The 16,420-nt window shown below is 46.6% G+C and overlaps 1 protein-coding gene and 1 pseudogene across 1 annotated transcript in view; both read right to left on the bottom strand.

The window, feature by feature from the left end:
• The window catches only part of ACTN2 (actinin alpha 2), a 389,901-nt gene that overhangs the window by 29,003 nt on the left and 344,478 nt on the right, over positions 1-16,420 (bottom strand). The window contains exons 3-8 of the mRNA XM_023520821.1: positions 13,576-13,690; positions 12,369-12,488; positions 10,745-10,831; positions 6,581-6,668; positions 4,859-4,937; positions 1,908-1,989 (exon numbers count right to left, since the gene is read on the bottom strand). Coding sequence (XP_023376589.1) covers positions 1,908-1,989; positions 4,859-4,937; positions 6,581-6,668; positions 10,745-10,831; positions 12,369-12,488; positions 13,576-13,690 — 571 coding nt within the window. The remainder of the gene's footprint in view (positions 1-1,907; positions 1,990-4,858; positions 4,938-6,580; positions 6,669-10,744; positions 10,832-12,368; positions 12,489-13,575; positions 13,691-16,420) is intronic.
• LOC111729772 lies at positions 13,287-13,405 on the bottom strand (annotated as a pseudogene).

Genomic DNA, 16,420 nt, shown 5'->3' with positions numbered 1-16,420 from the left:
AGGTACGTCAGAGCACACCCCAGCCCCCATCAGCCAGAAGATTCTCATGAAGAAAAGTGTGTGAACGTTTCTCCGAATCATTCAAAAGGAAAGATGAAAAGTCGTGGGAGCCTGGGATGTGCCACGGGAGGATGAAATGAATAGACTGCTGAGACTTCCCATCAGCCACGAAGGGCGAGCAGAATGGATACCTGCCCCGACCGGGGTCAGAGACCAAGGACAAACCTAAGAACCGTGAAAAATGTCAGCAGGCCGGAGCAATACCGATGGTGACCCTGAACTTGCCCTGAATTGTAGATTACCAGGGAGGCATCAATGAACTGGAAGAGGAATTTACTAAATGCCACCAGTTTTCTCTTCTCTTTAGTATCTTAGCTCTCAGTTCCAGTGGGTAAACTCCGGGTATTTTCATTATTTACTGAACGGAAAGGTCAAAGGAGAGACCACACAAATGCAAACTCGGAGAAGAGAGATGAAGAAAAAGAGAAAGGAGCTTTTCGATGTTGCTACTTCATGGTTTTATTGACTTTCTCCCTCTAAAGAGTTTTGGAGAAACCACGGTAGAATTCTGGAGCGTATTCGAGCGGCTACGCCAATAATACAGCTGTTTGCTAAATGGTTAAATTAATAAATGGGCACAATTAGAATGCTAATAGAAAGATCAATGTTATGTGTTGAATTGTGTCCCCCAAAAAGGTACGTTAAAGTAGGGTCTTTGCAGATGTTCCAGTTCAGGTGAGGTGCTGGAGCAGAGATGTGGCTGCTGCCCTCAGGAGAAGAGGGGAAGAGACACAGAGACGGCCACGTAAAGACAGTCAGAGATCGGAGCGGTGCTGTCACAGGCCAGCGAAGGCCTGGGCCTCAAGCCGGGAAGGGTGCTGTTGGGGAGGCCTCGGGGGGAGCATGGCCCCGCACACACCTTGGTTTTCACTGCAGCCCACAGAGCTATCAGAGAATGAATTTCTGTTGTTTTAAGACACCCAGTTTCTGGTAGTTTGTTACAGAAGCCTCAATGCAATAATCACCAAAAATAAGGAGGAACAGAAAGTTGACTATTGACTATAACCAAGTTCTTTGCTTTGCCCAACGATGCTAATTCATGGAAGCAACACACCTTTAGGGAATAATGTTCACAATACAGTAATTTAAGTTCCTTGAGGTCAGCACTCTACCTTACACACCTCATTACCTCCTGCAGTGCCTGGCAAAGGGTCTAGTTCACAGTAAGTGCTCAATAAATGTCTGTTGAGTGACAAGTGAATCATGCACAGGTGAAACGAATGGACGACCTCCACATCTGTGCTTTAAATCGTGTGTCGTAAGTACAACTCACCAATCTATCACATATACAGGGCACAAAGGCATTTGAAACCATTCCCCAGCATGAGTGATGCTGCGAAGTACTTAGAAGTTCTGTCGAATCGAACTAAACTAAATTTAATTTTGACTAATTAAAAATGAAATGGGGAAGTTCGAGAGGTACGCTGATGTTTTCTCTCCTATATTTTGACTCTATAACTTTTAGTTGGAAAGAAGGACTTTTTCCTTGTGGAAAAGTCACAAGATTTATTTACTAAACTTGTCTCTGTGGGATAAGGAAATAACTTTATGGTGTTAAACAATTAAAATAGGTAGTTTTTCTTTGAAAATCACAAACCAAGGCACTCTGTTTCCTTGCCAAAGCTGAACCTTTTACCAAATACTTTCACTATAGTTTTGCTAGCTTGTTTTTGTGCAGGATTAAAAAAATAATTCATGGACAAGCCACGCACGAAATCCTCTAATACTCAGTGAGGAATCCTAAGTACTTCAGATAGAATTTGATTATAAGTTTTTCGATCCCCGTGCACGGCCGCAGCACACGCAGCCCGTAGATTTTATGAGTCATAACACAGTGCTCATCTCACCTTCGGCATCCAGCATTTTGGGAATGTCCAGATGCTTTTCTGCGATTTCCATGGCCAGGTTGATATTTCCTACCGGGTCATCCTGCACGAAAAACAGCATAATCCATTTTTTAAAATATACTCCTGCAAAGGACATATGAATGATGTTTTCTATTTACCTCACTTTTGGGAAGAGACCCTCCCTCCCATCCACACAAAACCATAATTTTATAAATAATTTTCCTTCTTAGCTTTTCCCAATCGTTTCAAACATTTACAAAAACATCAAAAATGATACGAAAACCACACGATCCATGCACAAGGCAGTACACGAAATGTAAGCAAACGTTTACGAGAACGAAGGCTCTGGTGGGGGAGGGACGTCATGGACGTGTTCTCAGGACAGGAGCAAACAGACACCCTGCACACGTATTGTCAGAACTTATTTTCAATGGTATTGATAACAAAATTTAAATAATTCCGAATGAAAGCATGAAGCATCCATTCTCTGGATCTGGAAGGTGATTGTGGAGAATACTGGGTCCAGCACCCTGGTTTTAAACATGAGAAAGCAGAGGCATAAGAGGAGGAGGGACTGAGACCTCAGGTGGAAGGGTCGGGTCACTGCTGAATGTCACGAGATGGCTCCAAGAACGAAAATTGCGTTTCTGGGTGCTAAAGACTAGAAGAAACCATGAAAACTTGAAATTATGAAGAAATCCTTGTTTTTAAGATTGCATTTACCTTCCATTGTACAACTGGTTAAATATATGGAACATAAAAGAAATTTAACCAGAGGCGTATAACTGAATTACTGAAAAACTAAAAGCCTTATTTAACATCTCTTATTTTTATCAACTAAAGAGATTGACTGTTATGAATCTGGGATGGAGGAACGTGAGAAAGAAAAATCGGAACGAAAAGTAGCGTTAGTCTGGGAATGACTTTAATGATTTTAACATCAAAGCCATCTAAACATTTTAGAAACCGCAATGCTTTGCAGTGGATATAATCCTTTTAATATAGTGAAACGGTTAAAAAGTGCAGGCTTCAAAAACTCATTCACGATACTCAATCAAGAAACCATAGTAAGCTTCTTGGCCTCACAGAGTATCTAGTTATTTCAGGCAAAAAGCTTTTCCAACTAAATGTTGTTGAACAAAGTATATAAGCATTTCACCTAAAGCAGCCATATCACCGAGTAAGGCCTACCTGGACATTTTATGCAAATGTTCATCAAGCCACATAGCGAAGTAAAAATTTTGTTTTTTTAATATATGAGAAAAATTTCCGCATTAAAAATGGAGAGTAGTGATTCTGAGACTTTGCGAAAGTTATCTCATAGACTAACTTAAAGAAAGGATGTGGCAATTAAGTGTCTTCTTGACTCAGCAACTGACAACGTAACCTTGGGCAGATTACCAAATTCCTCACTTTCCTCATCTATAAACGGATAATAATGCCTACTTCACATTATATGAACCGTGCATTATGACGAGTGAATGAGTATGTATATAATATATACTTATTAATGTAGGCATTGAAATTAATGTATGTATGTGTATATAACATTAATATGTGCAATCTATAACACGTGTTAATGCATGTGTACGTATATAATAAACATGTGCATTTATTTATAACAGTGTCTTATCTAGAGTTATGTCAGTATTAGCTGCTATTGTTAATGATCATCTCTTTTTCCTATTGTAGGTGGCCAATTACCACAGGTCTGCTGGCCTTTTCTAATAAAGACTGACCGTTGGAAACTGCTAGTGAAACTAGGTCTGCCCCTCGTTCTGCAAATTAAAGATTAATTTAAAATATATATACACTGTCTGAATGTCTGAACCATTTTGAAATAGCTCAGAGATTAGAAAATATATACTTTGAAAAGCTGAGGACTCTGGTTGCTCCATCCTTAAGCGGCCTCCCATCACTATGCTGTGGAGCCAATCTCAGAATACGAGTCAACTCTGCACCTGCTCCCCCAGGGTCAGTGGAGACGGGCTGGGGAAGGGGGCTGGGCAGGTGAAAGCCAGGACAGCACCCAACAACCACGTCGCACAGGTGAGGGCAGCGTGCAGGGGTGGGTCCTACCAAAACACAGCGACGTGCCATGGAGGGCCAACTGAGCACACCAGCAACCTGAGAAATGGGCCTGATGCCGCCTGGAGGAATGCGGGTGGGACGAGGCCCTCGGTCTCGTCCTCACATGGCGTCGCTTCTAGGGCAGCACAGACCGTCCACCATGAGATGGACAGGGCACAGGTTTCTTTCATCCAGCACAGACTGCATTTTAAAACTACTTTTAAACAATTCGAAGACTATTTGAAACTTAGATACGTTGAAGCTTAAGCTTAAAGGGAAAATTAAAATTCCCTAAGTTGATTATCTGAAAAGGGAAAAAAACAAACAAAAAGTCCCCAAACTTCTTGTCTGAGGCGACAACTAACGTCTCATATCAATAGTGAGGTTATGATAATAAAGTGTCCCTTGCGTGACAAACTAAGTCAACCAGTTCTGAGTAGCTATGTCTGCAACTGAGAACTCCAGAAAAGGCAAAGGGAATTGAGAAAGAAGGCGGAAAGGATTCAAAACTTTTCCCCCGCCAAAAACTACATGCTCCACTCCTCACATCTACAATCAGAAAAATAAAACCTGTTAACACACACGCATAAAGGCCTCGTAGTAAATAGAGCCCAATCAACAGACAGAGCTTAAGTGAGACAAAAAGGGTGACGGCTGTGGGTCCTGTCCTGACCCGGCTGTGACAGGGGGCGTCTCCCCAGGCCCTGCGCCAGGCCAGCTGGCGGGCTGTGTATGCAGAGTTCAGGGCTGATGTGCTCGCGTGCGGGTAACATGCGGGGACGGGCAGGACACGGGGTGGGCCGCAGGCTGGACCCGGGGTGGGCCGCAGGCTGGACCCGGGGTGGGCCGCAGGTAGGACACGGGGTGGGCCGCAGGCCGACCTTGTTCAGCTTGGAGTAGTCGATGAGGTCGGGCCGGTGCCTGTGGATGAGCGCGCAGAGGCCGAGGCCGTCCTTCCAGCTGCGGGCGAGAACGGGAAACCGTGTTAGCGCAGAGGCGGCAGCGGCGGCGGCATCTGCGCTGGTCAGACGTCGCCTCCAATGTCTTTTTGTCTGACTTAGTGCTCGGAGGGCCCGTGTCCCCTCCTCCCTGCCCCGCACGGTGACCCCGTGGTGCCTTCCTCCAACACCCGGGGTCCGAGGAGGGCTGCCGCCCCCTTGCCGTCCACTGCCGTCCACTGCCGTTTCAGATCCAGGCCCCCTCCCCTGAGTTTCCCCCCTCCTCCTGCCCAGTTCCATGCCGGGAGAGCTGGCAGTGACTGGACGGAACGTGCCTCTCGACGGCGGTCCTGCTGTCCCACTCCGTCACTGACCCCCGGCCCCGACTGCCTCCTCTCCCCGTCTTCTCCAGTCTCCGTTCTGGACCTTTCCCCAGAATCTGCCCCATAACCAGACACGAGGACGCCCACCCTGAATGTCCAGCACACACGTTCCTCCGCGAGTTCTCGCTCGCTTAACAAGCCACTCAGAGACCCCGGGAGCCTCTGCCTTTCTTCTTGAGGTTATTTTTTTAAAAAGGCTAAGACATTGGCACTGAGGGATGCAGCAGGGGGAGGTGGATTTCCAGTCACTTCCCCAGAGACAGCAGCGCTGACTGCTCCTTACACAAGCCCTGGCCACGGGCACCTCAGTGGTGACCAGTCGGTGGGAGTTCTGTCCCCAAAGGGTCAGGGGGAGAAGGGATCCCAGGGCCACTGAAGCGCGGGGCCCCTCCCGGGCCAGAGGAAGCAAAGCAAGCAGCCGGTGGGTGGGAAGCACGCCTGGGACCCCTGACGTTTGCGTGGGCTCCTGTCACCTTGCAGACGGTGAGGCACAGGGACGGAAAGGCCCTCTCGCCTCTGTCCACTCTAAGCCTGGCTCAGTGCCTGGCACCTGGCAGACACTCTAAATCCCAGGAGAAGCTCCCCAAGCTTTTGTCGAGTCTCATCCTTATTCTTGATGTCTCTGATGATCCATGGTGGCGGGGCCCATTTATATTCCGAGGTGACCCGCCACGCACAGTAAAACACTCAACCACTCTTCCAGTCACACAGAGTGTGACAGAGGACCTGCCTGAGGACGAAGGCTGAAGCAAGGGACAGTCACGCTCTCCGATCGTCTCTGCATTTCACTCACCCACCTTCCTGCCATTTCTCAAACATGATTTTCCTATTTCTCTTGAACTCCAGCTCGAGAAGCTGATTCTGGAGCGGAGGGATCAGGGTGGAGCCTGGACATGGGGCATCAGACCCCCCACGGCCTCTCCCTCCCACGAAGGAGCCGTGCCTGTCCCCCCGTGCCCCCGCCACTGCTCCCCCCTTCCTCTCCCCCCCGCCGCAGCACAGGCGAAGGCCCCGGGAAGGCGCTTCTCACGCCCCGCGTCCTGGACACCCGTCCTGGCCCCGCATGTCACTGGTAAGTACAGGGCTGCTCCGCCAGCACCCTCGGCCTCAGTCGCCCATTTCCCCCGGGAGACCAGAAGCATCAAAACGTCAATGGCCTTAGTCCTGCCACAAACATAAACGCCTCTCGGACGGGAGCAGGGAACACTGGTGTAAGCACACACTGTCCCCTGCCACTGTGACCCCAGCGGGAAGGGGAGGACCCAGGGCCTGGGTGGCCCACCTGGTGTGGAAGTTCTGAATGTTGACGTTTCTGTAAGGGGCGGTTTTCCTCTGACACCACAGCAGCAGGCCTTCCTTGGCAGAGGTTTCTGGAATGACAGCCAGGAAGAGCGTCCACAGGGTTAAATGGTCAGCACTCCACGCACCCAACCTTGGTCCCTCCCCCAGGGAGCCAGCCGCCAATGCATCGTCTCTTCTCGTAGTTTCTGCATGAGGGTGGGAGCTGGAGCCCCGCACCCAGTGACCGACTTCTGATGACACTTAAGGGACTCGGGAAGGACACTGCGGGTGCAACTGCAAGTTATGACTTCAGGGTTATTGGTAACTTACCTTTTTTATAAAAAAATTTTAAAATGTGTACAGTTTATGACCTACCTAACCTATCACTCACCTCATTTATAATTTATACTCTGAGGTAAATGGATTCACAGAGGCCATTGTGTCTCAAATTTATTTCCTTATCTAGAGATTTTATAATACTTAAAGGCTTTCGGTGGTAAGTTTCAAGTTTGGCCACTTGAGTTTTGACCATGTTAAAAAAAACACCCACTCCCTGTGGTACCACGAAGCTGTGCTGCTTGGATGTCCCACCCCGGGGAGCACAGGGCGGGCACTGACACCCCAGATGCCACAGTGACCACCGCTGTACATCCCAGAGGCCATAATTCCTCGGGCTGCTCCAGCCACAGGCCGAGCGAGGGAGGGCACATCCCTGCCATATGTGGGGCCCTTTGAGCGAGGTTTAGGCTTAAGGACTCCCCATCGGCCTGGCCGAACCGGCATGAGGACAGCACAGCATGGCGAGACCGTGGTCCCCAAGCCTTCCCTTCTTTCCTCCAGCCCAGGTGTCCGCCAGGTGCTTTGGCCTGGAGGCTCTTTCTGCCATCTCCTGCTCCCCCGACTTTACCCGCCACAGGCATCTCCCCCAACCAATCTCTTCTCCTTCTGTCATGGACTGAATGTTCATGTTCCCCCAAATTTCACAGGTTGAAGCCCTAACCCCTAGCATGATGGTTTTTAGAGATGGAGCCTTTGAGAGGTAATCAAGGTTTTATGAGGTTATATGAGGTCATGAGGTCATGATGGGGCTAGTGCCCGTTTAAGAAGAGGCAGCAGAAAGCTTGCATGCACAGGTGCACACACTGTCTGTCTGTCTGTCTGTCTGTGTCTCTGCCATGTGAGGACACGGCAAGGAAGCCGCCGTCTACAAGCCAACAGACGGCCTTCAGCAGAAACCGGCCACGCTGGCACCCTGAGCTTGGACTTCCATCCCCCAGAAGTGTGAGAAGTAATGTTCTATTGTTGAAGCCACTCAATCTGGTGTTTTGTTTCAGTGGCCTGAGCAGACCCTTGCTACTACCAACACGGCCCATGCTGCTGGAGGACCCACGGCTACACACGGCAAACAGCTCGAAGCCACTAACGTAACCCAGGCTTCTGCCTGACTTAGGTGTTAACAGTTTTGAAAGCCCTGTAAACACATGGACTCTTAACTGACACTGGACCCTCAACTTCCCTTTCAGTAAGGGCTCGAGGGTGACTTTTCAAATCAAAGTATTCTGTTGTTATTTCTCTAAATTGTCCAATCTAGTCAGACTTTCCCCCCACACATAACCCAGATGAAATAAACACACTACCCAAATTTCATGTGCAATAAGAATAATTTGAATGACTCCTATCTACGTCTCTGACCTAGCAAATTCCTGTAAATGAGTAAGACTGAAAGTTCTAAAGCGTTATCAACACACTATCTGGTGCAGAAGCTGAAATGTGAAATCCATACCTACTTGTGGGCTGTACCCTCAACTGCCTGCCTTTGGGTCCTGGCTGATGTCACTAGTAAGGAAAACTACACTGGGAGGAAATAATGCTCTATTTTGTAAAGTTTAAATGAAACTGAGGTTAGGGAAGTAAACAGAGGTGAGCGGTCCAATAAAGTCTTACAATGCTACTGAAGTTCAGACTTTCGAGTCAGTGAGCCTCACCTAACCTCTGTCGGACCGCATCTGAACATCTTAGGAATGAATGTAGAACAAAGTTCTCTCCCCGTTATACTGGTTGTTCTCATCAAAGACAACTCTCGCACCCCCAAACCCAGGCCTGCAGCGAAAAGCCAACAGGCCTGTGCCAAGTGTGTCCGTGACTGTGGGATATTCTGCTGCTGGCGAGGGCCAGAACGTGGCCACTGGCACGCACACGCGTCCACACACGAAACCCTGACTGCAGGCGTGAAACGCGCGTTACAGGCAGGTGGTGCCGCTGTCATTCCATCGTGCAGCACCGAATGACACACCCAGGAACCCCGCGTCCTGGCATCTGGACCGCCCATCGCCAGACTCAGCACGCTCTCATTTATTTCTCGTAAGAGACTCATCATTCTGATGAAGGAAACGTGCTCCTCGAAAAATTCAGTTGCAATAATGTCTTTTTCTATATAACATACATTATGAAAACAAATTAAGATGATTTTACTGTAGACTTACAGAAATTAAGTGAAGTTGTTGCAAAAATGACTCCATAAAGTAAAACAAATACAAACATAAATTAGCAAACTAACATCACTTACTATGTTGGTCACTGAAGGACATCTGCTCGAAGAGGTTTAGACACGTGGCTAAATTTTGAATATTTAAAATTTCTGATCTTCTGAAAAGCAGATTAATATGTCTTTTTTATGGTGATATTTTAGACACTACTATGGTTTGATTACATAATTATCCTTAATAATTTGGGGAAAACTCTCTAATGGATAATACCATTCATAGCTACACCTGAAACAGAATTAAGTTTTAAATTAATATCATCGCAATTTGAAGTTTGTAACCAGTGAGAAAAAAACCTGAGGTCAAGTTCACTTCTGTAAAAAAGGATCTGCTACTCCAGCAAAGGCACTAGTGTGAACAAGATTTTTTTAAAATAGTATCTGTTCTTTAAAGTGGGTTCAACTGTTTCAATATTTAAATTTAGAAGTATATCAAATTTATAAAATTATTAGATATCACTTTTTTAATAAAGCAGAAACTTTTAAGAAGCATCTTGTTATTTTCATTAGCATGAAAGGAGTGTACTTTATTAAAAGTACACTGTACAAAGTTTTTAAATTTGGACTATATATTAATTCAAGCTGGCTGTCGTTCCCGAGCCTAAATCATTGAGGTTTTGATATTATTTTATCTTAGGTCATGGAAATGTAGCTTCAGTGCTAGAAGAGAATAATCTAAGTGGATCAGAAACTCCTTCGGGGCAAGTACCGTAGGCTTCACGTCATCTGGTACAGTGGTAGGCAAACTGCTGATTTTTAATGTTTGTTGGTAGATTAGTAACTAAAATCACTTAAAAAGACCAAGGTCAGAGGGTATCGTCCTGAGGAGAATTATAAACAATGCCCTCACCCCTCATCATTCAGGTACCTAGTTACCTGTTAGGTGACAAAGTTAGGGGAGGCTAACTGGACAATTCAAACTGCCCTTAAATATGTTCTGCGATGACATACTCTGTGATTTGAGGCCTAAATAGGCAATGTTCTAATTTTAAGAATGTCAATTTGACAGTTTTCAACAGCGCTGAAGTCATCGAAATATTTAGAAGTATAGCAGGCATAAAAAAACGAAAGATTTTCATCTTTAGGGGTAGCACCAAGGAGTGGGTCTCTATTACAATGACAAACGGCTGTTAGGCCAAGGGAAGGAAGGGAGGGTGGGAGGAAAGAAAAGAAGGCAGGAAGGAAAGAAGGAAAGGAAGAAAGAAGGGGGCAGAGAGAGGGAGAAGGGAAGGAAGGAGGCAAGCAAACAAACATGGATTTAGATTTTTTTGCACCTAAAATAAGTGTTTCAGCTGTAAGTCTAAAGAACTCTGTCATACCTGTGAATATACGGGTATAATAAGCAATAAAGAAGCTCAAAAAACTGTTCATTTTCAAAAGAGACTTCTGTTCTGAACATGTGCTCATGTTTTCCAAAACGATTCCGCCCCCATGAATGAAAACGCATTGCCGGGGTCTTTTCCCGTAGAAATATAAAACTTGTGAAAAACCAACTTACATATCTTTCATTCGATCACTTAAGCGTTCAGTTTTATAAAACTGTATTCAAATTTTACCTTTAGCTCAGTTTACAATTTACTCCAAGTCTCGTAATGTAGTTGGATTTTTAGCCACGTCCGTTACCTTCGACTGAAATGTCCTGGATGGCGAAGCGGAGGATGATAGTCCAGATCATGCCCAGCGTCATCTTCACGTTGCCGTCAACGATTTCTTTAGGGGACAAAAGCCAACAACGCGTTCATGTACAGATAACATAACGAGTGGATAAAGTTTTCCTATAAACTATGTCTCCCACGAGTTGTGACTCCGGAGATGTTGGAAAAAATATATATGGAAAAACCAGTTTATATTTTCATAAGTATCACAGTGTGTCTAGTTACAAATGTGATATTCATAACCAGATGTCTCTGATTTAAATGAATTCTGAATTAATAATAAGCACGAGTTTTGCACATGCATAATCACTGAAAATACCCATGAGTTTCCAAAATTTAAAGACTAGATGAACAAGCTCCTTATCCGTGGGGACACGTTCCGAGACCCTCAGAAGATGCCATACACACTATGTTTTTTTCCTGTACATACACACTTTGTCACTTAAATAAGGAAGCACTTCACGGCTTCTCTTCAGCGTACCTGAGCTGCCGGCATCACCACTCTTGTGCTTTGAGCCATTATTAAATAAAATAAGGGTGACTTGGACATGAGCACTGTGACAGTAGATCTTATGATCGAGATAGCTACTAAGTGACTAATGGGCGGGGAACATCTACGGCCTGGAGCCGAGGGGCGAAGGGATGAGTCGCACCCCGGATGGGATGTGTTGGGCGCAGGAGGCCCCAGCCCTCACCGCGGAGTGTGGGAGCCAGACTCCTGCCTTATTGCTTGTGTGGGGCCGGACCTTGCGACGTCCGGGTTGGCAACACTACGTGCTCACCTCCCGATTCACTGGACTCTCCTCCCTTCTCCGCCAATTTACCCACCCAAAATGTTCCCACCGCAAAAGCCAGCCTCGAGCCCCACGTAAGTTTCAGGTCCCCCGTGTTCAGGGCTGACACTCTGCTACGATAAACCTCACCTAACCCCTTCGGCCTTGTGCGTTCCTCCTTCAGCGAACCTTGTGCGTTCCTCCTTCAGCGAACCTAATAGGACAGTACAAGACTTTATCAGGCCACTCAGAGCGGCGTGCAATTTAAAACTTTCCGCTTAATATTTCAGACCATGGTGGCTTAATATTACAGACCATGGTTGGCCATGGGTAACGGAGCCGCGGAAAGTGAAACCGCGGGTCCAGGGGACCGCCGTAATGAACCACGGGGGACGCAGACGCAGGCCCGTCTTTACCCCGGTCCCTCTTCCAGCTCCCTGTCTGGCGGGTTCACGGGTTCACAGGCGCAGCTGTGCCAAATGAGAGGCAGGCTGGTCTGAGCTCCCACCCGCTCGCCAGGGCTCCCGATCTCCCACAGAGGACGAAGGGGCCACGTCCCCCTATTCACTAGTTCTAAGGGTCATTGGGATATATGAGCTCTTTCTCATTCCTATAATCGGTTTGAAGAAGATGGCATTATATGTGACTCTATTCTTCACAAATGATCCTGGGGCCTGGTCTGCCATTCCCGGCACATCTGTTCTCATCTGTGAGTGCCCAGAGCCTAGCGGAGGGCCTGGCAGCACCAGGTGCCCATGCAGGCCCACGGCCCCGCCAAGAGGTCAGCGTGGCATCAGGGTTATCCCCACCACAGCTCACCTTCAGCCCCGATGGACACCAGTTTCACGCCTTTGCTGGCTATGTAATCCAAGGCTTTGTTGACATTGGCGATTTTGTGGAATCGCATTTTTCCTCGGTCAGGTTTGGGCAGCCTTTCCCCTATTGGATAAAAAAAGAACAGTAGAGACAGAGAAAATGGCCCCTTGATGCGAAATCAAGATGCCAAAATTCAGAGTCGTGCTTTCCTTACGTGGAAATGGTTATGGGTTTCTGACGGGCCCCGTCCCTAAACCACAGCACGGGGGACTCTAACCATGAACTTTCAAGATCAGATGGACCAGCGGGGAGCCATGCTCCTGAGGCAACATGCTTTCCAGATCGGCTGGGAGAGCCCGGGCCACCTACGAGCCAATGAGAGAGCCGCTGGGTGTCCCTGGAGCTTTTGGGGCTGCCGAAGAGCTGTCGGAAGAACTCAGGGCAGCCTTGTCAAATCACAGAGGTGGCTGCCAGGACTCAGCTCAGACAACTGATCGTGAAGACAGATGGACCGGGCAGACCTGCCATCTTCCTCCCCAGCCACACTTCAGGTGTGAGCCACTCTCCAGTGCAGAGTTCTACACCCCAGTTGAAGTCCAGGGCAGAGCCTGATGCCGCTGAGACTGAATTCCTGCTTCTATTGTCGTGACGACACGCATGCTGGCTTTTTGCACAATTTCTGCAATACACACTCACCGGACTAAGAGTGGAGAGGGCAGCGTGGTGGGCAGTCACGTCAATGTCAATTTTTTCTTCTCTTATTTTGTTACAAGGTGGATGGTATAAACATTATTTTAATGAGTCAATTTTAAACAAAATTCACTCCTTTTTATTTTATTTATTTTTATTTTTTAGGCCAGGCCACCCTCACAGATTGCAAGGACCTTGTCAGCTTACAATCCCTTATTTTTTTATTTTTTACGCCTACAGCACCTGGTCTTCCTAGGCGGGCTCCCATCCAAGTACTAACCAGGCCCGACTCTGCTTAGCTTCCAAGATCAAACAGGATTGGGCTTGTTCAGGGTGGCATGGCTATAAACAAAATTCACTCCTTTTTAAACAGAAAAATAACTCCAGTCAGACTGCTCTTTGAAAGGCTTTCCTGGCCAAAAATACCATGTTCTTGCTCAGCCAGGGTCAGAGAGAACTCGTGATGCACACATAAGTACAGGAGGGCGTGTGACAGTGACACAAAATGCTTCAGACCAACCTGAGATGACTTCCAGAAGCAGCATGAGCTTCAGGCCATTCCTGAAGTCCTCCTCGATGTTCTCGATCTGCGTGCCAGCTTTCCTCAGGTGGGAGTTGCACCAGGCAGTAAAGGTCTGCAAGAGAACCACGCGCAGCTCAGCTCCGCCCACGGCCCCGCCGTGGGATGGCACCCGGCACCGCTCCGCCCACCGCCCGTCTGTGGGGACAATGCCTGCCCGAGAACCATACGCAGCTGAGCTCGGCCCATGGCCCTACCAGGGGATGACGCCCAGCACCGCACACGTCCTGGAGAGTCTAAGGGGCTGGAGCTCCTTGGACCACCAAATAGAATTTGATGGAAAGAATGATTTGAGGCCCAAGGTAAGATTTCAGTAAAGGTTCCTCTTTAGAGACAAAAAAAAAAAAATCATTAATTTGGTGTACCGATCTCAGTTTTGCCTTCGGTTTCCAAAGGTACCTACCACATTTACACCTGTGCCTTCACCTTCTGAAAACTTCGTACTTTGTAGGAAAGATAGATTCAATCAGGACATGCTTATCCCTTGCATATGACAAAAAATAAGCTTGCTTGCAGAACGAAGAAACAATGTGTAAAGACTGTTTGAATGTCTTACTTTTGAGCAGAGGGCGGGTGGTGTGTGGCAGAAAGAGGAAGGGAGAAGAGGCCTGTCACCACTAATTATCGATAACGAGTTATCTTGAATGAACAACAGTTTTAAGACAGTAACTAAATCAATTTAAAAAATGTGCATTATTGTCGATCATTAAAATAAAAAATAAGAGCAGCAGCAATAACGACCTTGGATTTCGAAGGCAATCAGATGCAGCCCTGCCTGGAAGGGCTCACAGTCTAGTCACGCTAGCGAGTTACCAGAGGAAAGATGGACCGCATATTAAGTGGCATCCAAAGTCATTCTGTTTATTTTTCAAGCATCTTTTAATTTGGCTTCCACTTGTGCGCTATTTCCTGCCATAACCAGATTAGAAATGCTCCTGGCAGCTGCTGGCTAAGAATGCAAACTGTCCCCAGTCTCGCAGCAGCTGCTGGGCTCAAGAACAAAGTGCCTGCACAGCGCCCTGGGCGGAGACACACACCGACGAGAAAATGAGCGTCTCAGAAACGGACTTCTTCCAAGGAAACTATAGGCCGTTTCCATAAACGCGATTTTCCTGGGTAATAAAGAGGATTTCCAAATCTGACTAATCACCACTTATTTTAAGAAATATGGGATAGCATCAAGTTCTAGGGCAAAAAGAAAATGTAGGCATTTTCTTGGGTTTGCAGTAATAAATTTTACCTTAAGTGCCTAAACTGATGATTATTTTTCCTAAAATGCATCTCAACTTTAGTCAGAAACAGAAGACAGACTCTAAGCCATATAGTCTAGATCTGCACCCGATCAATGTGCCAGCCACTGGCCACACATAGCTATTTAAATGTAAATTAGTTAAAATTAGAGAAAATTACAAAATTTGCACAAAGTCATCTTCCGAGTGCTCACAAGCCACACGTGGCTTGTGGCTGCTGTGTTGGATGGTGCAGAAAGTTCTATTAGGCAGTGCTACTCTAGATAATCAAATTTCATTTTCTGAAGCTAAGATTATTACAAGAGTCTACTATTTATGTATTTAAATGTCCATTTATGTATTTGCTTTTTGAACATGGAACACATTTCCTTGGTTCAGAATTCGAGCGGCACGAAAGGCTTAAGGTGAAAAGCCTCTCTCACACCGTTACTCCCCGCCACCCGGTCCCGGTCCCCGGGGGTTCCGTTCCTTGGGTATCGCTGTACACAGACACAGGTACTTTAGCACAAATCACAGTATACACACTGTTCTGCACCTGGCCTTTTTCAGTCACTTAAAAAAAATGCAACCTAGAGATCACTTCATATCAGTGCAGATCACCCCTGTTGATGGCTGCATAGTCTTCCGCTGTGGAGTATGTACTATACGTAACTAACCCCCTATGGGTTGCCATTTAGGTTGCTTCCAGATAACTAAGTTCTTACAGTAAAAAGCATCACAGGCCCCATTTTTGGCAAGCAAGACTACTTTAAAGGTGTGGATTTTTAAAAACTGACAATGTCGAGACCAATCACATACTTAAATTTTGGGGAAAGGCACAAGAGAATAACAGGTTATGATTTTTTTTTTAAGTGGAACTGACAAGAGGAAATAGAATGATATAAAATATTTATACGGTTGTTTTTATTTAGGTTCTACTTAAAATAGGCAAATATTGCTGGTGCAAATTACCTTACCTTATCACCTTACTGAAGTCCTGCATAATAAAAGCATCAGAAACACCTGTGGATATAACCCCAGGCTGCTCATGAATCAGCACAGCTTCCCGACCCCCACTCTGGAGTCCTGCGATGTCTGTCTGGTGCCACCTTGCTATCGGGACACGTATAATGACGGTAACTTACCATAGGTCATTTTCAGTTGTGCAAATCCAGAGAACATATTTAATCAAAAAGGCCGATTTACTGAGTTAAGCCTGAGTTAAGTGCCCCGTCTTTAATGGGTATCCCTCAGAGCCAATAAGGTGGTGCCTAACCAACTTAACTTCGGAAAAGGACCCCAACGGCTCTGTTGAGCGGGCCGTATTCCCGTGATGTGCAGTATTGTGTTTTCAAGCGGTGCATGTGAAGGATCGTTCCAGTGAGCGGGAGCTGGGAGCCCATCCGACGACAGGCAAAGCCAGTCCTTCCTTCATGAAGAACTTATCAGCAAAGTCCCAAACACATAAGAGCTGTGACACTACTACCTTTTTCAAAGTTAAATGATGTAACAACCAGTACAATGTGCTTAATGGCAAAAAAGTACTTATGTCCTTG

Source organism: Pteropus vampyrus, unplaced genomic scaffold, assembly GCF_000151845.1.
Source record: "Pteropus vampyrus isolate Shadow unplaced genomic scaffold, Pvam_2.0 Scaffold279, whole genome shotgun sequence".
NCBI classification, from domain to species: Eukaryota; Metazoa; Chordata; class Mammalia; order Chiroptera; family Pteropodidae; genus Pteropus; species Pteropus vampyrus.
Note: the sequence above shows the minus strand (reverse complement) of the source record. Positions and strands in the feature narration are given on the sequence as shown.